Below are 23,106 nucleotides of genomic sequence, written 5' to 3' on the forward strand. Positions count from 1 at the left end.
AGCTTCTTATTTCCTTTTGGAAACTGAGAAGCATACAAGTCGAGATCAAGATCCAGAGCACATGCCGTAATTGTTACTTTAGGGGAATTTGTTATTGAATGGTATTTTCCTGTCTTGAGTTGAATGTGGGTTGAAATATGATTAACAGGCTTGGCTTAAATACAAATACCAAATGTTGGTTTATAGTTATTGGTTAGTTTGTTTATGCAAAAATGTAATGAAAGAACATTTGTAATATTGTATAAGTTGGGAAACAATTAGTTTATCTGGTTAATCCTAATAAAGCAGTCAACACAAAAATTTAAATGGATTTATTGGTTAATAAATCAGTTTTTAATGGAAACTATTCATGTCTTTATGGCACTGTGCTGTGCATTTTTTACGGGTTATCTAGCACTAATGAAAGCTCTTATTTGTACTGGGAAATGGCCCAAACCACAACCACAGAAAGGAATTTTGTAGTGGTTTAAATGGTAAACAAAAATAGTTCAAATGGCATTTATTGAAAAAAATATCAATTTGGGTTGTTTTTTAGAAAGAAAAAAATGTATTCTTTTTTTGAGCAATACATTATGGATGTGACATCTGCAGTTAAAACTTCAAATATAAATTCTTAAAGAATGCATTTATTACCAATATTTTGAATAATCTGCTTATATTTTCCAAAACCCCTGATGATAGACTCTTCTACTTTAAATGAGAAAAACATTTGTTATGAATGTGACAAAAAAAGGACATAAGAATTATGGAGACAACATCCATGTAAAAATTCTTTGAATTAAAAGTCAGAAACCAAAAGCAATAATAAACGGAGAAAGGATGGCTTTTCATAGAACAAATATTTATTTATTTAAATCTTTGTATGTGCATTTATGAGGACCAAATGGCATTATGGATGTGACATTTCTCTGTTATAGACATAAAAAAACTCCATATGTGTCCCAAAACAATGACTAATTTAAATCCATATTTTGCCCAAAACCATGGGTTAAAAAGAAAGTATTAGTTACCGTTTTTGACACTATTTAAATTGTAACCTATTTAAAACGATTAAAGTGTTTCATTTTCTGATTGGCGTTTAAGAACCAGAACAACTTTTAAAGACATTAATCACGATAACTGGAATTTATAACCAAATAAATAAATCTAATTTATATGCTTTCTGGAATACTCCATTCTTATTGGTCAGGCTTGACACGCGAACGGATCGCAAACCGCGCTCATCCGGGTACTGTCTGTGGCCGTTACTACCTGACGTATTTTGTCAGAGTTTATTTTGCAACTATAACCGTCTGTATGTACTCTATCTTTATATATTTGCTATTATCATTTACCTATTATTACTCCTTGACAGTTTTAATACTATTGCATAACTGTAACTTACTAACAAAAATTATTTCTGCTGTTGTGAAATTCGGTCGGACGCATCTCTGTGTTGTGAAATGTACAAGGTGTGTTGTGAGTTGATAAAAGTTCTTGGCGTTTCCATCTTGACATCGTTCGTCAGAGCGCGCGAGTTTTGGTAAGAACCAAACCCCCATCCGCTCCACTCCTCCTTTTTTTCGCCGGGTCGTCCTCTATATAAGGGGCTGATCTGTCTCCCAGATTCATTCCGACCCAGGATAACTGTAAGCTGCCGAACAGACAGAAATACTCGCAATTGTTTGACTTTGAAGGAAACTTCTGCAGCTGAGAAGATACTGAGCTCGAGTAATCCCTGGGATACCACTGGAAGAAGACCTCGACATCCAGGTAAATTGTGTTTCAGTCTCAGTATAATAAGGATTTTTGTTTAAATTCTTCTTCTTGCATGAATTATATCATTTTTTTATAATATCATGTATCATTCTTTTACTCTAATTTTAAAATGGTCCATTTAAAGTAAATATATGTGACCCTGTCAGAAATCCAAGTGCATTAAAGTTTGTTTTAACCTATTAATGTCACATTAATTTCAATATTTTACATTTACTCAGTCAATATTAACAGAAATCAAGGGGAGTTCAGGTTCTTGCTGTATTAAGTGGCATACATGCACATAATGAGAATCCATTTGGATATGAACTTTTAGGGGAATCATTTGCATTTGCATGCTAGTAAATGTGCAGTGTTGGTTGCTTCGCTTGCAGTTTTCACCAAAAATGTTGCACAGTAAAACATGAACACGGTGTGCAGAACATCATGCCACTGAACTTGCAGATGGACCTCTTGGTAACATTATTGCTCATATATACATAAACCAGGTGCCTGGCGGGCATTTTCCTGGCTGCTCTGTGTTCCATGGTAGTATGAAATTTAAGGGAGGGCTGAGATGGTACTGAATGTGAACTTGAAAGACAGGACAAGGAGAGAGAGAGAGAGAGAGAGAGAGAGAGAGAGAGAGAGAGAGAGAGAGAGAGAGAGAGAGAGAGAGAGAGAGATTGCATATGTTCTAGGTCTAGATAACTATGATGGATTTTGTAAATAAAGGCAAATTTTTATTAGATCTGTGTGGGATGTAAGCAGCTATTTGGACAGCATTCACTGTCTCCTCCACTAAATAACTTTGCTGTAGTCTTTCAAGCTCATGTGCTGTCCTTGATAACTCAAGTCATATCAGTTAATTTTGTATAACAAAACTAAATTTCTTTAAATGTGCATCATTCTTCTAAATTTTACAGATGAATGATCTTTATCCCACTGTAAGTTTTATAAACAAAGTTTACTGTGTGGATCAAACAAAACAAGTCAGATCAGTAATGCCTGCTGGTGCTTCAAACTGTGACAGCTAATTGAAGAGAAGAAGATCAGGCTAAATGCTTTCATCCTTTTGTGTTTTAAGATTTTACTTGGTTTTTTGCTGAGTTTTTTTTAACGAACTAATTGTTTTTGGGGCTTTTGACTTGACTTGCCCATGCTGCAACATTGGGTGTAGTTATTTGTAAATGGACATTTGAGATCAGTGTGGGCTACTTCATTGGCATACTAGTGAGTGATGCTCCTGTGAGGATAGATGGTAAATGATTTTACCCCATAATCAAAAGAAGTAAAAGTTTTAAAAGCATGCATCAGGTTTATTTCAATGCACATTGGGGCGGTTTCCCGGACAGGGATTAGACTAGTCCTAGACTTAAACACTTTTAAGAGCTCTCCAAACTGAAAATAACTTGGACTGACATATCTTAAAATACATCAGTGCCCTTTGTTTTACCTCAAAATGGACACAGGTAATGTTTTTAGTAAGGCATGTTTGTTAAAACTAGTTATATTTCCTAATTAAACTAAGGCCTAGTCCTGGATTAAGCTAATCCTGGTCCGGGAAACCGCCCCATAGTGTATTTATGTTGATTTTATGCAACAACAATGCCTTGTTACATTTGCATAATTTTTATGAAAGGTAAGACTGAATGGACCTAAAAATGTCAAATGGTGTAACCACCAATTGTACAAAAGTATGAAAAATATAAAATATTTTATCCACCTTGATGGCATGTAAGCGTAATCATCATATAAAACGAACATATAATTTTATTCATAATTTCTTAATGTAAATTTTAATGCGGTTTTATAATATTTGTCCTGAAAACAGCTCTGTTTTCTAAATAATCTTTGACAAATGATGTAAAAATGTATGTAAAAAAAATCATATTACAGTTAACAATATGATTATATTTTATTACACATTTTTTATGATTGTATTTTTATTTAAAAAAATACTAGTTACACCAATTGACACAGACCGGTTACACCACATTGACATTTTTGCAATTATCTCCCAAATATTCTTTCAAATTAAAAACAAACCAGAAATTTTATGCTACGCACTGTACACACCAAACGCAGGGCATCGTGTTACTCGCACTAGATTACTCGCGGGATTTAACTTCGTGTCATGCAAATTTTTGCTCGAGTTGAATATTTTCAACTTGGGTGAAAGCGCGTGTTTTTGCAACAAACGCGTCGCCAATATCGCGTCATTCGCATCGCCTCACGCGAGGACCCGTCTGATGTCTTTGCATTAACTTTGTATGTAATCTACTTGCGCAAATCGTTAAACTCGCGTCTGGTGTGAACCCACAGTGAGACTTGGTCCTCAATAAACGAAATGTAAGCAAGGAATCTGCTAATTTATTTTGATATTTTAACCCTTTTAGATTTAGTTTGAACCATACACAAAATAATTAACGTCATGTCATTGACCCAAAAACAAAAAATACAGTTTCAAAACAGCATTTCTAATGAGACTTTTGTTTAATGGGAATTAAAAATGAAGGAGTGGGTGGATTTCTTTCATGTAAGGGTGGTTGTACACTGCCAACGCACATTTATGTCCAAACAACTTGTAAAAGTAGATTTTGCATAAAAAATGCATAAAGAGCATCAAACTAAAAGGATTCTTTACAGCATTATATTCACGCATTTGGCAGACGCGTTTATCCAAAGCATCTAATTTATTTTTGGTGCATATAAAGTTAAGACTGCGACAAATGAAATATCTCTTGGAAGCACTCCTTTCTTTCAGTGAGTAAAAGCACAGACATATGTTTACTATCCAGCATTTGCTGCACGTGTTTATACGACTCTCTCAACACTTATGCTCATGGAAACCATATTTCCATCCTAATTTTCCAGAACAGAGCTCTGAAGACACATTCGCACAAGGCTGTCTACTGTAGTCCGACCCTGAAGCCATCCACACTGCTGCTGCCATGCACAAACTCGTTTCCTTTGTACTGCTGTTCCTGAGCGCCAAGTTGGCCTTCTCACTCTTCCTGCCCGACTCCCCGGAGCTGAGGCGACTAATGCAACGTTACCAGGATGAGTCCAATGGCACGGAAGTCAACAGCCCTGTGCGCACCCGCAGAGCCATCCAATGGTCAGATCGGGAGGAGATTTTACTGCTACACAATAAGCTGAGAGGTGAAGTCTACCCCGCTGCATCCAACATGGAGTACATGGTAAGGATGGAAAACACTTTAATAGGTCATTTTACATTAACAGCCCTTATGGTTTTATATTTACTGAAATAATAAGGGTGTGTACAGGGAGCGGCTCTGGCCCAAATGGCAGACTTGAATCTAGTTTTACACCCAATGCACATTGAAAACAATTTTTTTTGTTACAAATAGCATTGGTAAGAAAAAATATGCATACAAAATTTGTTCAAAAGGGTTACATTGAAACTTGTTTATTTAGTTTAAAGAAAATTTTTTTTATCAAGCGTGTAAGTAGCTGCCTATGCGTAAGAGTTGCTGCCTATAAAGCTAAAGTGCGTGCTACCTTTGGCATCTCCAATTCACCTAACCTGCATGTTTTTGGTATGTGTGAGAGTAAACCCATGCTGATACAGGGAGAGCATGCATACATGGAACAAGCATTCACACAGAAAGGCCACCTGACCTACCCGGGGCTCGAACCGGGGACCTTCTTGCTATGAGGCAACAGTGCTACCCACTGAGCCCTTTCTGCTTATGTAGACATCAAATGCATATAATCTCCAAGGTCCTGTTTGACAATGATGAACTCATTGGAGGAGGAGGAGGAACAGGAGTCAAGCAGCCAGCATGGTGAAATGCCTGTTTAATATGGAGAAAATTACATTGAGGCTCAGATTCCTGCTGACACAGGTACCAGACGCAGGTAGAGAAAGAACAGAGCCAGAAATGACTGTTTCAGTAAAAATTGGCCTATACGGTAGGATAGTTACCTTGCTTTCAAGAGCTTCTAAGTTTGGCGGACTGTATTACACAATGTCACATCACATTTTTATAGGAAAGATACATAAAGCATCCTGGTTAATGTAGTCGAGTTGATGTCTGTGAGGTCCGGAGACATCAACTACAAGCAGGGGTTTCAGAAGTCTTCGCCAGGCGTCAATGAACAAGTAGCGGTTTTAGAAATGCTCAGCGTGGATGTGTAAACGCTTGTACCCATCATGAAGTTGGAAATTTACTGGGAGCTTCGTGGAGGACCATGTTCCCTGAACGAGTGTGTGAATGGACTGCTCCCTCCCTCCTTGCCTCCAATACGGTGGAGAAATAAGCTGGGGAAATTTGTTTCATTTAACCCTGATTGCCGGGGATTTACAATGGATGCGAGCCAAGCTCTGAGGTGCCTGCCTGTAGCCAATGTTTTAGTTGTGTTGGGCCTGATTCCCAGCGAACACAGAGAGCAAGACAGCATAAGGAATTACCTGGGAATTTAAAGTCAGCATGTCCAATGTTTTGTTAAAATCTCAGTGCAGATTTGCAGATGGTACGCATGACAGGTGACACATGACTATGTTTGTCTGCGTGTGATATTGATTGTGATTCTTTTGCTTGTGTGTATGACCAGGTATGGGATGATGAACTGGAAAGGTCAGCAACTTATTGGGCAGAACAGTGCCAGTGGGATCACGGGCCACACGATCTACTCAAGTCCATTGGACAGAATCTGGCCGTGCACTGGGGCAGGTACAGTGGGAATGACACTTTAACATATACTGCTTTGTTTATTCTTGTAGCTCTACTGGTAAAGCATTGTAAGCATGCATGCCTTGATATAAGCTAGTTTTAAAGTTCCAGATTTGAAGTATAGTGCTAGTGGAAATATAATCCAATGCTAAAGTCATGATTATTTGTGACCCTGGACCACAAAACCATTCATAAGTAGCACGGGTATATTTGTAGCAATAGCCAACAATACATTTTATGGGTCAAAATTATAGATTTTTTCCTTTATGTAAAAAATAGGTAGGATATTATGTAAAGATCATTTTCCATGAAGATATTTTGTATATTTCCTACCGTAAATATATAAAAAATGTATTCATAATAAGTAATATGTGTTGCCAAGGACCTTATTTGGACAACTTCTCAAAATTTAGATTTTTTGCATCCTTAGATTCCAGATTGTCAAATAGTTGTATCTTGGTCGGAGCCGATGGTGTAGTGGGCAGCGCTCCGACATATGGTGCAAACGCACTTCCGGCGACCCGAGTTCGAATCCCGGCTCGAGGTCCTTTGCCGATCCCATACCCCTCTCTCCACCCTCTAATTTCCTGTCGTCTTTAAATCTACTGTCTATCAATAAAGGCAAAATGGCCCCCCAAAAAAAAAAAAAAAAAAAATAGTTGTATCTTGGCCAAATATTGTCTTATCAAACCATACACCACTGAAAAGCTTATTTATTTAGCCTGTATACAATTTCAACATTTTATTCAAGTGACCCTAAACTGTAGAACAGTAGTGTATTTTTGTTGTGACACTGAATATTAAGATCATGGGCCCTGTTTTAACGATCTAAGTGCACTGTCTAAACGGTTGTGTCCGAACCCACTTTTGCTAATTTTACGAAGGGAAAAATAGTTTATGTGCCAAGTGCACGGCCTAAGGGTTGTTCCTGTTTTCGTAATGAGTAATGGGACGCGCATTGTCGTCCTGTTTATAGGCGCATATTTCTAACATGCTCATTAAATAACAAAAACAACATTGTGACATTGACTTTAGACTTATAATAATTTTGTCCTTTAGGTACCGCTCTCCTGCTTACCATGTACAGGCCTGGTATGATGAGGTGAAGGACTACACATACCCTTACCCGCAAGAGTGCAACCCCTGGTGCCCCGAGCGCTGCTCTGGACCCATGTGCACCCATTACACCCAGGTGGGTGAGAAAAACCAGCTACAGTTTACTGACAGTTTATGAACAATTATCTCTGTGGGACTAAATCTAAACAACACGATCTGTTTTGCGCTAGTTTATGATGACAGAACATTGCGTGCGAAGGTGTGCACGTGTCAGCTTACCATATGTTGCCCCTTACCAGCCGTGTTTAACTAGTAGCATGTGTGACCTGCATGTGTGCTTCTTAAAGAGCCCTTTAAGAGTATAATATGGTATGCAACCATGACCACTGATGTTCATTAGCATTGATGCAGACTTAACAAAAGCGTGGATATGTATTATACACTCGCCCCTTAACTCTTTCACCGCCAGCGTTTTTTTTAAAAGTTGCCAGCCAGCGCCAGCGTTTTTCATGATTTTCGTCAATGGCGGTGAAAGAATTAAAGGGATAGTTCACACAAAAATGATGTTGTTACAGACCTGTATAAGTTATTTTAAGTAATGTTTGTAAACAAACCAATCAGAAGCACCATTCACTTCCATAGTATTGTTTTTCCAACTATGGAAGTCAATGGAGCTTTTGATTTGTTCGGTAAATGATAACAGAATTTTCATTTTTGGGTGAACCAAAAACAAAATTTAAATGAATACCTTTAAAGGTATTCGAGGATTTTAGTATTGGATCTTCAAAATAGATGGATGTTGTTGCATTAGATAATAAAATATCAAACTAAGCTGCATTTATTTTAACGATTGAACCAGCACACTGGTTGTAAAACTTTGATCACAATTTCGGAGACAAATTCGGATGCAACAATGAAGGACTATTCAAATATGACGTTGTGTATTTGTTTTTAGTGAAACATGTCCACAATTTAAGCACTGAACTCAAGTAGCATTTGTTTGCAGAGACCTCTTGGTTTGGTTCTTGCCTCTTTCCCCATTTCTTCAAAGCAATGTGAATAAGCAATGTGGAAACCATATAAACAAACTAGATGTGCCATATCAAATAGAGAAGACCAACCTGATAAAGAGAAATAATAACAGAAGGCCACGAAGGATGAGAGTAAAAAAGCATAACGACGATTGAGAGGCTATGCATTGGCGTCTTGTCCACCTAGACGTTTTATAGTTAGGATGAACTTGTATAAACACTGCTCACTGGCTCACTGAAAGCAGATCACAGTTTTCAGGAACCTTTCCAAGTGTCTTGGATCATTTTCCTGTTAAATTCCTTTGAACATGCAGACCTCAAAGTTGCAGGGCCAAGTCCATGCACCAACACTACCGAGTCATTTGACCCTCTCTCAAGTGCATGGCATAGGAAACAGATCTGGACAGCTATAAGTCTGCCCTGCAATGCCAAACGATCCCTATCGGTTCAGCTTGAGTTTTAACCCTAGCGTTGTGTCCTGTTAAACGGAAGATGAAGATATGAAGACAGACCACTTTGCTGAATCACCGTCCCACGGCCGACACCGCCTGTGGCCTCGGCACAGGAAGCACATTCCTGAGGGAGCATTTGAGTACAGAAGGGAAATACAGGCTCTCCTTCTGCCTGTGCTCTGCGGGGCCATGCCGTGTAAAAAAAATGGCTGAATAAGCACTTCGTTTCACAGTCAAATGGTTTGGCTCGCGCAGCCCGTCGCACTTGGTGAACCCTATTGTGCTCAAACGAATCGGGGAGGGTTTTGACCACAACTGCATGCAGGCATTGCGTTGTTTATATGGATAAGAGGGAACTAAACACACACGGATTTCAGGAAACTACCCCGGTCACACTTGAGGTGCTTCTCCTTCCGACTTATGGGGGAGAATGAAAGAGGGTGTCTGTATTTACCGCCCTCATGGCCCCCATCAATCTACTGCTGTTGCCCCAGACTGTACCCCACTTCCTCCTAAGAGGACGGTCAATAAGGGGGAATGTCCTTAACAGCAAGGAGACCTGTAGCTTTTATCAAAAGTGATGCATTTACAAACAGTACTAAAAATAATAATGTTTTATGTGTTCTTGTTTTTAGCTGGTCTGGGCCACAACCAACCGGGTGGGCTGTGCTGTACACATGTGTCCGCAAATGAACGTATGGGGCGAGACCTGGGAGAATGCCATCTATCTTGTCTGCAACTACTCACCCAAGTAAGACCAATAACTTTTTGTGTTGACTTTCCTCAGGTATAGTTTTAGCGAAGAGACCAAGGGGCCATGTGTGTGATAAGCAAACACGCGTTATCGTCCCGTTTATAGGCGCATGTTACTAACGCGCTCTTTAAATAACAAAAACAATATTGCGCCATTGACTTTAGACCAGGTTTTAGTTGATCAATGGCTTAGTCTATCTTAGTTGCCTCAAAATAGCAAAAGGCCAACAATACGCTTGAACACACCTCGTTTTCAGACCAGAACACCCATGGGCGCAAAATTGGGCGCAAATGCATTTGCTATTTAAACAGCGTGGCACTAAATGTAAAAATTATAATTGCGCTGGGTTCAAACTAGCAAAAGACACTTGTGTCGCGCATCACACTGCATTGCGCCAGGTGTATAATAGGGCTCTTACACACCAAAATTATATATATTACATATTGTAACTGTATACTGCATTATTTAGCACGATATCACAAATCTTTTCAATATTGTGCAGCCCTACTACTTACTAGACCTGATGATGATGCTAAGGATCAAAATATTTTAAAATGTAAACACTAAAAACACAAAAGCTTTAAAATTCCATTACAGGAGAACAAGTAAATTATTAATTTGGGAAAGGAAAACCTGGACCCCAATTTGCCGTCTTTTTCCAGGCTAATGATTTAATTTGGCAGTCTGGGATTGTTTTCCTAAATCAGTCTTGAAAGTGTGTGGGAATGTGTATATAGGATTTGAGTGATTGGTGTGTTGAGTTATGAGTCAAATGTGCAGGTTTTGCAGTAATTTCCAAACTCACATTGAACCCATTCCCACTTCCAGGGGAAACTGGATCGGGGAAGCCCCGTACCAAAATGGCGCCCCCTGCTCTCAATGCCCACCGAGCTATGGAGGAGTCTGCAGGAACAATCTTTGTTACAAGGGTAAGATAAATATTTTTTTTTAAATAGAAATTAGACATAAAGTATAAATCTAATTTATGAGGTTTGTTTTACCTTTTAGGAGACACTGAACGTCACGAATCTCCAGATATGAATGAGGTAGAGAAGCCACAGGAGCCAATACAACCTCAAATTACTCTACTAACTAAACCTCAGCCCAAACCCTCCTCCCCCAAGAAGACTGTAAATCCCAAAACCTCCTCACCTAAATCTGCAAGCACCACATATTTAGGTAAATAAGAAAAGCTATGGGATCAAAGTTTATTTAATTAATTATAATTCTTCATATTTTTATAATTACATAATATTTTTATATTAAATTTGTTTAGTGTAACGTAATGTGACAATTTCATATTGTGTTACTGAATTTACAGCGCAAAATATAAAGTGTGAGACAAGAATGAGGGACAAATGTAAAGGAGCAACATGTAACAGGTCAGTAAGAAGGGATTTGCTGTTACTGTTTTAAAGAATAACATCAAAATGTTTCTGGTGAACATTTCTGTCTTTTATAGGTACAACTGCCCAGCCAACTGCTTAAACAAAAGGGGCAAAGTGTTTGGAACACTCTACTATGATGTTGTAAGTATACAATTTTTGGTGTGTGTTACGTTTAATTCAAATGATGTATTTATTAATTGTAAACTTTCTGTTTTTGTAGCAATCGAGTATTTGTCGTTCTGCTATTCACAGTGGGGTAATTGATAACAATGGAGGCCTTGTGGGCATCACAAGGAAAGACAACGTCCCATTCTTTGTAAAGGCCACTAAGAATGGTGTGGAGTCATTAAGGTGAGATAAATGCAAATGTTATTTTATTATCTTTACAGTTATTTTCGTCCACAATGCAAGATATATTTACATTTTGATATGTGTGCTCTTTTCAGTAAATTTAAACCTGGAAATGCGTTTATGGTGTTGAAAGTGGAACGTGAGTAAAATGATTATGAATCATCTTGTTCTTGCCTATATTCAAGTATCTTAATCAGTATCAAACTAATGGACATACTTAAAGCTGAATAAATAAGCTGATGCATGGTTTGTTAGGATAAGACAACATGGCTTATATCTGGAATACTGAGAAAATGAACCTTTAAAGTTATCTAAATGAAGTCTTTAGCAAAACATATTACTAATGATACTTACATAAATTTGACCCTTACAATGTATTTTTGGCTATTGCTACAAATATACCAGTGCTGTTTATGATTGGTTTTGATATCCAGGTTCACATTTAACATGAACTTTAAACTGTGGCCATTACTCGGATGACTGGATAAACATCTTTGGTGACCAATTGTTTATTTTTTCCTCTTTAGAGCAAACAATAGATTGCTACACAACAGTGGCTGAGATTTGTTCTTCCAAGATGGCATCCTCTCATTGTCCAAGGTATTATTTAAAATTTTTAAAGGAAAACACCACCATTTTTCAATGTTTTACTAAGGTCTTACCTCAACTTAGACGAATAAATACATACCTTTTTTTTTCAATGCGTGCACTTAATCTTTGTACAGCGCGTTGTGAATGTGTAAGCATTTAGCCTAGCCCCATTCATTCCTTAGGATCCAAACAGGGATGAATTTAGAAGCCACCAAACACTTCCATGTTTTCTGTATTTAAAGACACTTACATGAGTAGATTTTTTTACGTGTATAAAAGATGAGAACTATATTGTATGGCGAAAGAGCCTCGGGGCGCAGTAACATTATCACTCCTGACTACTCCCCCCCTCGCTCAAACTTCCTTCAATATTACTGCGCTCGAGGTAGAAGTGTTGCAAACTAAGTGCTCTCCCACTCATAAAATATAGATATCATTTTATTTTGTGTCACCAAACTTACTCGTATAACTTCTCATGTAACAGTCTTTAAATAGGAAAAACATGAAAGTGTTTGGTGGCTTCTAAATTCATCCGTTTGGATCCCAAGGAATGAATGGGGCTAGGCTAAATGCTAACACATTCATGACGCGCTGTACAAAGATTAAGTGCACGCATTGAAAAAAGAGAGGTACAGTATGTATTAATTTGTCAAAGTTGAGTTAAGAACATAGTAAAATATTTAAAAAACTGTGGTGTTTTCCTTTAAATACTCAATTTATTCAGTTGAGCGGTTGTACTTAAACTAAAGCAACTTACAAAGTTCTGCTTTCATTTCCTCAGAGTATTCTGCCCAGCAAACTGCTTAAATGAACCTTCATATTGGGCTCCAGTGGTCGGCACCAACATCTATGCTGATGTGAGTAGATTTTCTATAATTTTATTTGACTGGTCCATATGTTTTTCAGGATTGATCGCTTGTAATCAATCCATGTATGTGTTAATTTTTAGGGGGGCAGCGGCCAAATAGATTCTCTTCTAGTTTGAGGCATCTTAGTGTACTCTACACTGTCTAAAATGGTCCTTAGCTGTCACTGGGGCACTACCCTTTTAAAAATTACACCTTTGCACCTGAAGAGATCATTTTGCTACAAAATATATACATATCTGTACCTAAATGGTAACTATTAGGAGCTTTTTAAAGGGTACGGCCCCAGTGACAGCGTAGAAGGTCTCCCCCGTCCAGACAGTGACCTGACCCCTCCCTGCTTAGCTTCAATAAGAAACCAGTCTGCGGCATTTTAGTCACAGTTAGCAGCCTTTAGAGAAAGGAAATGAGGTAGCACTGACATTCACAGTCAAGCACGTACTATATGGGTGCTTAAGTGAGCTTGTTGCTTCTGCGGTAAGGGTCAACCGCAAGAATCGTCTGTGTGAACCTGAAAAGAGTTGTAGAGATGCACATTGTCACCACTAATTTCTCTTCCAGAGTGTAAACTGACCACAGATCAGCAGATGTGTACGTGAGCCTGAGGAAAAGCCCACTTGCATTTCCTCATGCATTCTTGTGGTCAGGTTTTGGCCTCACTTAACTGTTTAGGAGCCAGCAAAGAGAGTTTTACTTTATCTCATTTGCGTGTACACCAAAACTTTTAAACGCGACTGAAAACGCCTGGAGGACACCGATTGCCAGCTGTTTTTGTCAGCTGAGTGCCAGTTTTCTTCAGCCGAGCGCTTTGGTAGCTGTGATACTTGAGCTGTAAGCCGGTTGGTTGTTGTGATACTTGTTCCGCCCCTCCTCCACTGTGATTGGACGGCCGTGTGAGAACTGACATTGACGTGTGGAGCTTTTCACCCAAAGCTGAATGTCTTACTGTGCATTCACACCAGCCGCGGAAGAGGCGGCAAGCGCGGATGATTTACATGTTAAGTCAATGCAAACACGCGATTAGGCATCCTGCGGCGCGGTACACGCGGTAGCCGCGGCGCGGATGGCCGCGGGAAACGCGCGAGTTCAAAAATCTGAACTTTGGCGGAATTCCGCGCCGCGTTAACCAATCAGGAGCTTGCTGTAGTAGTGACGTGATTACAGGAAGCGAGCGGAGTGATGTAGTCTCCGCGGAGTCGCAGAAGCCCCTCCCATGACGCGGATTTCCGTGTGAATTTCTCGAATGACTAGAATTTCACGCGCAGCGTTCACGCGCGGATTAAGCGAGTAAACTCAAAATGTTCAAGCGGCAAACTGGACGCGGTTCACGCGTTTTTGCCGCCTCTTCCGCGGCTGGTGTGAACCCACAGTTACAACTCTTGGCGCTCAGCACTAAGCCTTTCAGCGCGAAAAAAATCCGCCAAGTGCTGGCTATTTTGAAAAACACCTTGCTTCCATTGGAATAAAATTGAAATCATGTGCCGGCCACGGTCGTAAAAGCTTTGCTGTGCACACCCCCTTACGGCGCATTCACACGGGGCGCAAGCGTTGACGCTTCCCATTCACTTTTAATGGGTGACGTCAAGGGTTGGCGAACTGAATTGTCGATCTGTCGGCGCCGCGTCAGTGCCGTTGCTTGCGGCAGAAGTTGAACATTTCTCAACTTTTCAAGCGGCAACGCGTGTGTCAGTCAATGATATCGCCTTATACAAATAACCTAGGCAGAACCAGCCAATTACGTTTATGGAAGACCGGAGCTTGTGTTGCGGCCACAGTGATTGGCTGTTGGCCACGCTTCAGACAAGCCTTCCGTTAAGCGTTAATGCTTACGGCCCGTGTGAATGTACCGTTAGTGTTAGTCTCTCATAGTTCTCTTTCCATTGGTTCTTCAAGCACGTTATACTAGAGTTGAAATCTTGATTCTGATTGGTTCGTACAAGAACCAAGGGTGTTGATGGAGAAATAATCTACCTGTTCAGTCAGCTGATTACTACCACAAAATAAACCCTGATAAACCAATAGCTCAATTGGTAGAGCGCTGTATTAGAGCATCAAAAGGTTTTAGGTTCAACTCCCATTGAACAAATACGCTGAATAAAAAGTAGGAACGACCTGGATATTCAGTCATGTGTGAACCCTGGTGAACTTGTAGCCTTTTGGTCCTCTTGTCATTTTGCGGTTGAGTGCCTGTACGGCTGGCCTCAGATCAGAGCATGCCCTCCAACAAGCGCTAATTAACTCTCATTATTCAGTGGTTTAGACCTGGCATTTTATAAAGGAAGCCTTTGTATGAAAGCGCACTTATGAGCAATTGGACAAGCGCCACCCATGCGTACGCCATGAGCTGTGACTTGTCATTATCATTGGCATAGGTGAGGGATCGCTGGGGGCGGCAGGGGTAAAACTTAGGTTTCAGAGTAAGAAAAGCAGAAAATAATGTCCACTTCCAGTACTTTATTGCATGTTATTCTGACCCTGTACAGGTCATGCATCAGACTGAATGCTAAACCCGTCTGATTCTTGCTTTTTCTGAAGGTCTTTAGACTAAGAATTGATGTCATTTGACCACTAGGGTACATAGCATGTGGAAGTGTGTGTTTCTAAATGACTTTTATCATGAAGGTCAATTGAATCTAGGCCAATGCAATCAAAGTTCTTATGAATGCCTCTCTTTAGGAACTTAAATCGAAGGCATGCTGACTAAAAGAATACTCTTTTGTCTCCGGATGTCCAGGGTTCCAGTATCTGTCGAGCGGCTATCCACGCCGGAGTGATCAAAGCCAGCGGAGGCTATGTAGATGTCCTGGCTCTGGATAAGAGGAAAAGTTACACCGGGACTACGAGGAACGGCATCCAATCTGAGAGGTATGCATCCTGTATCTTACTTCACCTTCGTATCTTAGTTGTCTGAAACTCAATTCAGTGGTCATGATGGGATTGTCAAAGGGCCAAATGTGTCCGTGGCACGTCAGTGGTTGAAGAATGATGGTGTGGTTTCTTATTGAGGGTAGACCACACAGGGACTCTTTGCTTACTCTAGGCCAGCACTTCAATGCTGCATGCAAACTGCTTATATAGACAGAACCAGCTCCAGTGTAATGAAATCTAACTCTTGAATCAAAAACCATCTTCAACCAAACTGATCCTTGACGGCCTTGACCACTCTATAGACTGATTGTTACCGGGAGAGATTTACACGCTAGTCACCACGATGCAATATAGGTGTAATGGGGGGCAGCCAGTTGTGGGATTTTTGGTGTATTAACAGGGAAGTATTCACATGCTTGATTTTACCGGTAAATGGAAAAGTTGGTGACTAACTTCATGGTCCCGGTCAAGGATAATTACGGCACATCTGAGGCTGTTTTATTCTGACACATCCTAATACACCATCACCTGAAGGCCAATCTGTTTCTGAATAAATAAGAAGTCCAAGCCAAAAACAGTACTTAATAATCGTTGTTGGAAAAAATGAAAGGTATAATTTGGATGTAACCACAATATGAAACAGTGAGCTGGTGTTAGTGTCAGTTTCCAAAGGTTCTCCCAATAGATGGTACAGGAATTCTTGTGGTGAATCGGAAGGTATTGAAGCTCTTTGTGAAAATTATTAGACCACATTACCTGAAAATATATAATGTCTTGGTTATTCATTTTGGTGAAGCTTGACTTATTGGTGAGAGGGTGCCAAAAAAGTCAAATTACTTGGGATTGGTTAAGCCTTGGAATTTAGACTTTAGCTTATATCAGATATGCAAAGAAACTGATGGAAAATAGAAATTCCCTTCATTGCCCTATTTAGCTTTTTCCAATGGTTTTAAATTTCTTAGATAATTTCTTTCTGTCCTCAAAAAACAAACAAACTCATAGTTCCTTTGTGGAAGCAGTTAAATCGCTTATGAATTTGCGTGCAATGCAAGTGCAACAATTGTTTTAATTAAGTGCTTGAGTCAGTGTGCTCAGGTACTTCTGAAGGAAGCCCGCCAGTCTCAAGATGTGCCATTGGCTCTTCCTCCATTTAAAGCGCTGCTTGAATTATGGGTTTATTATTATTCATAATGAAAAGCACAACAACAAAACAATCTTGCTTACAACGCCTAGAACTGACCGGCTGTTAAAATTTTTGCGAGGTACAGACTACGCAGAGCTACGCACAGGCTACGGATAATCTACAGCGTAGAGCTTACGCACGACTATAAATGGGGCTTAACTCCACCCATACCCTAAACCCAACCACTTCCCAACTATGTAAAACTCAACACACAAGTAAAAGTACAGACACGGGTATTTATTGCAGAAATTGACTAATAAACAACAGTATAAAAGTGTTATATAAAAAACTCACGTTGCAAACCTTGTGAACTGAAGCCAGAACTGTGTGTACGCAACGCACACAGTCAGATCACATTTAAACATAAACCGAAACTTTAGAGTATAACTAGGCATGGGCCAGTATAAGCTTCTGGCGGTATGATAACCTTTAGCAAAAATACCTTGGTTTCACTGTGTTGCGGTATTGCCATTGCAACACTAAAATGTTTTTTTTTAAATGCCAGGTAAAAATAAAGCCTTTAAATTATAATATGCTTTCAAAAAATATATAATATGTTCATAATGTATATTAAATATAAACATCAAATCAATCACATGACTTAATGATTTAATGAAGTTTACAGCTCATACCTTGGAGACGATATCACAGAACATTTTAGTGGTTTTGAAAGCTTGACTGTTTAAAACCTTGGTATACCTTGATACCGGGAACCGGCCCATGCCTAAGCATAATGCAGTCGGCCATGAGAGCAAATAGCGTAATATATTCTAAGCTACCGTAGGGACGCAATCAGCCACTAGAGCCAATAGTGTTTTACATTGCAGGCTGACGTAATGACGCAATCGGTCAAGAGAGCCAATAGCGTTTCAAATTCCAAGTTGACACAATGACGCAATCGGTCACGAGAGCCAATATCGTTACGCATTTCAAGCTAAAATAATGATGCAATTGGTCACAAGAGCCAATAGCGTTTTATATTGCAACAGTTGATGTAATGATGCAATCGGTCAGAAAAGAGCCAAAAGCGTTTCAAATTCCAAGTTGACACAATGACGCAATCCGTCACGAGAGCCAATAGCGTTACGCATTTCAAGCTAAAATAATGATGCAATTGGTCACAAGAGCCAATAGCGTTTTATATTGCAACAGTTGATGTAATGATGCAATCGGTCAGAAAAGAGCCAATAGCGTTTCAAATTCCAAGTTGACACAATGACGCAATCCGTCACGAGAGCCAATAGCGTTACGCATTTCAAGCTAAAATAATGATGCAATCGGTAAAGAGAGCCAATAGGGTTTCAAATTCCAAGCTGACGTAATGATGCAATCGGTCACGAGAGCCAATAGCGTTTCAAATTCCAAGCTGACGTAATGATGCAATCGGTCACGAGAGCCAATAGCGTTACACATTCCAATTTGATGTAATGACGCAATTGGTCACAAGAGCCAATAGCGGTTTATATTGCAAGTTGATGTAATGACGCAATCGGTCAGGAGAGCCAATAGCGTTACGCATTTCAAGCTAAAATAATGATGCAATCGGTCTAGAGAGCCAATAGCGTTACGCATTTCAAGCTAAAATAATGATGCAATCGGTCTAGAGAGCCAATAGCATTACGCATTCCAATTTGATGTAATGACGCAATCGGTCAAGAGAGCCAATAGCATGTCGCATTTCAAGGTGACGTAATGATGAAATCGGTCACGGGAGCCAATAGCATTTTAGATTGCAAGTTAATGTAATGACGTAATCGGTCAGGAGACACGAGAGCCAATGCTATTTCACAATTAAAGATGACATAATCGTTTTTTTTCCTGCCGCCAGTTTTTGAACATGTGTACATACCGGATCTGAGATTTACAGCGGATGGTAATCACTTTGTGTCTTTCCCTTATGTTAATTAATTAGTAGACCTGGGTACACTTGGAATTTTGTACTTTTTGAATTAAAGTTGTGACTGTTATGTATGCTGTGTTTTATATTATGTAATAAATAAATAAATGGTTACATTATTTGCTCAAAATGCCTGAATAGTGTTCTGCGTAAAATTATTACAATTAATCTGGGCGGGTTAAATTGAAAGTCATATCCCAATGGATGTCATCATTGCAAAATTATACCCCAATATATAATTTCATCCCCCGATATATTAAGTGGTCGTATTTGGGGAATAGACAAACGACCTAAGCAGTCGTATGGGATGGATGATAGGTTGTTTGTACCCTAATGTTTTTTCTCTCTCTGTCTTACAGTAAAACCAATACAGATGGGGGTTCATTCCGCGTCTTTGCTGTCAGAGAGTGAGACCACATTGATCAAGTCACAGCAGCTCTCCTACAGTATTTGCCTTAAAAAATAAAAAACAACATCAATATGGAGCATAACATGTCATCAAGAGACACTCACAAGAAAACAAAGGACTAAGACTTCAATTTTCCTTTTCTTACTGCATTTCTAAAAGTTTCATTCGTGAGTAATATTTTTGCTCACACATGCAGCGTGGTACAAATAGTATTTTTTCATCAGCGGTGCTGGTTTTAATCGCCGTTTTAGATACATCAGTTTATATTTTAGTAACATATCTTTATCAATTTTTAAATACATGCAAAATTTCTCATCTTTATACAAAGAGTTTATATTGATTACACTGTGTTAAATCTGTAAATAGATTTTGGGCTTTTTATTTCTGACATTTATTCTGTTCTGATGAAGTGGAGGAAGATGTTGTCACAGCGGTGGTAGTTGTATGTGATGTGTTGTAGTGGAGGATGTGGGATCTGTTGGATCCGCGGTCGGACAGACAGATGCTGTACAGAGAATGGAAAAGGAGGCAGAGCTCCAAAGAAAAGAAACCTTTCCTTTATAATGAGCTGTCCAGAATCCACAATGTTCAGACATTATAGTTAAGGTGCAAAAACATTGAAACAAGGTTCGGTTCTGGGAGTAATACTGTAGGAGTCACTGGGTTCAAGTTTAGGCTCATCTGTTTTATTTTTATGTTATTTATTTCATTCTGAGGAGCGGGATCAAATATTTATGAATGTGACACGATATGTGCCAGATTGAAAAGAAACATCTCTTAATATTGAACTATAATGCTATATTCAACTCAAATTATGTCCTGTTTAAACCACTTTAATACTGCAATGTAATGAAGAGAGAATCTGAGGGTTTGCTGTCTAATCTACTTAATATCTTAAAGTGCGTTGCATAATCAGAGTCTAGAGATTTAACCGTAACTGGGGCTGTGAATCAGCATCAATACACCTAGACCCTATATATTTTACTATATTAAATCGGTTACCTCAATCCTGTTTGTTAATGTGTTTAGGGAAACATTTGTATAGCTTTTGAAATTGGTTTGTGTAAATATTCTGTTTTGTTGTATGAACGTTTGTTTAATGTGCCTTTTTGCACATATTTAAAATTACGACCATAAAAATGTATAATTTTAAAATGATTTCTGACTTTCGCTTCATGTATATGTATATATACTGTATGATATTTATTTAGGTCACTGAGTTTTCTACTGCCCAATAAAGAGAAAATCTTCCAAAGATTCCAAAAGACCACTTGAAATGGGAACCGTATCAAACAAAACATTGAGCCACCCAAGCTGGAGTCAGCTCTTCATAAACCACAGACACCATGCACACAATCTTTTTTCCTGTGAACACACAGAATAGTAAATCTTAGGTACTCCCAATAGAGGTCCTTTGCAGGTCGGGATCACTGTGGTATGATGCAAGACCTGTTATAAAATAAATTCTTGGCACAAATACAAACACCTGAAAGGAAGAAAGACAATTTTTATGTGCCAGACTACATCTCCACTCATTGAACTGTTTATAATACAGATCATCTACTGTTTTATCCACACTGTTTTTAATAAAGTTGTTTTTTCGGCATGTGCCCCCCCTTGTGTAGGGTGCATCCCTTTATGACCCCCCAAAGAAAATTCATGACACAAAACAATCTTAAACTTAAAATTTGAATTAAACAAAACATACAGTGAGGAAAATAAGTATTTGAACACCCTGCTATTTTGCAAGTTCTCCCACTTAGAAATCATGGAAGGGTCTGAAATTGTCATTGAAGTTGCATGTCCACTGTAAGAGACATAATCTAAAAAAAAAAACAGAAATCACAATGTATGATTTTTTTTAAACTATTTATTTGTATGATACAGCTGCAAATAAGTATTTGAACACCTGTCTATCAGCTAGAATTCTGACCCTCAAAGACCTGTTAGTCTGCCTTTAAAATGTCCACCTCCACTCCATTTATTATCCTAAATTATATGCACCTGTTTGAGGTCATTAGCTGCATAAAGACACCTGTCCACCACATACAATCAGTAAGAATCCAACTACTAACATGGCTAAGACCAAAGACACTAGAGACAAAATTGTACACCTCCACAAGGCTGGAAAGGGCTACGGGGAAATTGCCAAGCAGTTGGTGAAAAAAGGTCCACTATTGGAGCAATCTTTAGAAAATGGAAAAAGCTAAACATGCCTATCAATCTCCCTCGGACTGGGGCTCCATGAAAGATTTCACCTCGTGGGGGTTCTCAATGACCCTAAGAAAGGTGAGAAATCATCCCAGAACGACACAGGAGGAGCTGGTCAATGACCTGAAAGAGCTGGGACCACCGTTTCCAAGGTTACTGTTGGTTATACACTAAGACGTCATGGTTTGAAATCATGCAGTGCACGGAAGGTTCCCCTGCTTAAACCAGCACATGTCCAGGCCCGTCTTAAGTTTGCCAATGACCATTTGGATGATCCAGAGGAATCAGGGGACCAAAATAGAACTTTTTGGTCATATTTCCACTAAATGTGTTTGGAGGAGGAAGAATGATGAGCATGGGGGTGGTAGTATCATGCTTTGGGGGTGTTTTTCTGCACATGGGACAGGGCGAATGCACTGTATTAAGGAGAGGATGACCGGGGCCGTGTATTGCAAGATTTTGGGGAACAACTTCCTTCCCTCAGAGCATTGAAGATGGGCCGAGGCTGGGTCTTCCAACATGACAATGACCCGAAGAGCACAGCCAGGATAACCAAGGAGTGGCTCTGTAAAGGTTCTAGCGTGGCCTAGCCAGTCTCCAGACCTAAACCCAATAGAGAATCTTTAGAGGGAGCTCAACCTCTGTGTTTCTCAGCAACAGGCCAGAAACCTGACTGATCTAGAGAAGATCTGTGTGGAGGAGTGGGCCAAAATCCCTCCTGCAGTGTGTGCAAACCTGGTGAAAACCGACAGGAAACGTTTGACCTCTGAACGTTTGGTTACTGTACCAAATATTAACATTGATTATCTCAGGTGTTCAAATACTTATTTGCAGCTGTATCATACAAATAAATAGTAATTTTTTTCAGATTATGTCTCTCACAGTGGACAAGCACCTACCAAGACAATTTCGGACCCCTCCCAGATTTCTAAGTGGGAAAACTTGCAAAATAGCAGGGTGTTCAAATACTTATTTTCCTCACTGTATTAAATGATGCTGTTGGTTGGTAGCCTTGTTTTTCTGTGGTTTAATTACACAGAAGTTGTGATAAATTCCCCATCTTGCGCCCCCCAAGAGGGGTCCACCCGCAGTTTGGGAGGTATTGCATTATAGGAATGCTAATATAGGAAGTATGTTGAATATCAAATCTACTCTAAACATGTTTATAGGATTAAGACAGGAGGTGTACTGTAACTGTAAGTCAACATTGTGCAGAAGCTCTTTTACAACACGCTGCTTACGCACACAGATCTTTATTAAATAGCTGTTCTGGAATGGCAGTGGAGATTTAAGTGCTTCCTGTAACAGTCGTACAGTCACTGGACTTCGGCAAAGATGACAAGCAAGTACTGCGTCCGAAACCTATATAACATATATAGCGAATGACGTTTGAGTCCGTTATATGTAAGAAGAAGTGAACGAAATTTCGGACACTGACGTCAGTACCATGCGTTGGAGTGTACCGTTGCTGACAATTCATGTTATACTTACCTTACATTAACATCTGTGTGTCGTAAAACTGTAAAGTTCTGTTTGTAATATTTGACATGTTTATGGTTGGTTTCCTGGACATGATTTAGATTAAACCAGGACTAGGCCTTAGTTATATTAAGAC

At 39.3% G+C, this 23,106-nt stretch overlaps 1 protein-coding gene across 1 annotated transcript; it reads left to right on the top strand.

Annotated features, from left to right (window-relative positions):
* The first annotated feature begins 1,594 nt into the window (after nucleotides 1-1,594).
* On the top strand, nucleotides 1,595-20,545 carry crispld2 (cysteine-rich secretory protein LCCL domain containing 2). The gene is made up of 15 exons (XM_065288877.1): nucleotides 1,595-1,752; nucleotides 4,612-4,937; nucleotides 6,316-6,434; nucleotides 7,494-7,626; nucleotides 9,609-9,724; nucleotides 10,556-10,656; nucleotides 10,736-10,906; nucleotides 11,049-11,109; nucleotides 11,190-11,256; nucleotides 11,336-11,466; nucleotides 11,562-11,605; nucleotides 11,994-12,066; nucleotides 12,839-12,914; nucleotides 15,658-15,788; nucleotides 19,231-20,545. Exons 2-15 carry the CDS (start codon nucleotides 4,689-4,691, stop codon nucleotides 19,280-19,282), a joined length of 1,524 nt encoding a protein of 507 aa, XP_065144949.1. The 5' UTR covers nucleotides 1,595-1,752; nucleotides 4,612-4,688; the 3' UTR covers nucleotides 19,283-20,545.
* The last annotated feature ends 2,561 nt before the right edge of the window (nucleotides 20,546-23,106 follow it).

The sequence above is a fragment of the Paramisgurnus dabryanus genome, chromosome 2 (genome assembly GCF_030506205.2).
Source record: "Paramisgurnus dabryanus chromosome 2, PD_genome_1.1, whole genome shotgun sequence".
Lineage (NCBI taxonomy): Eukaryota > Metazoa > Chordata > Actinopteri > Cypriniformes > Cobitidae > Paramisgurnus > Paramisgurnus dabryanus.

What these genes read in the sequence shown, in the direction of transcription:
- crispld2 (XM_065288877.1), top strand. Translation starts at nt 4,689, where the DNA reads ATGCACAAACTCGTTTCCTTTGTACTGCTGTTCCTGAGCGCCAAGTTG. An exon ending in CTGGCCGTGCACTGGGGCAG is followed by an intron (nt 6,435 to 7,493) that starts GTACAGTGGGAA and finishes TTTGTCCTTTAG; the next exon opens with GTACCGCTCTCCTGCTTACC. An exon ending in GAACACTCTACTATGATGTT is followed by an intron (nt 11,257 to 11,335) that starts GTAAGTATACAA and finishes CTGTTTTTGTAG; the next exon opens with CAATCGAGTATTTGTCGTTC.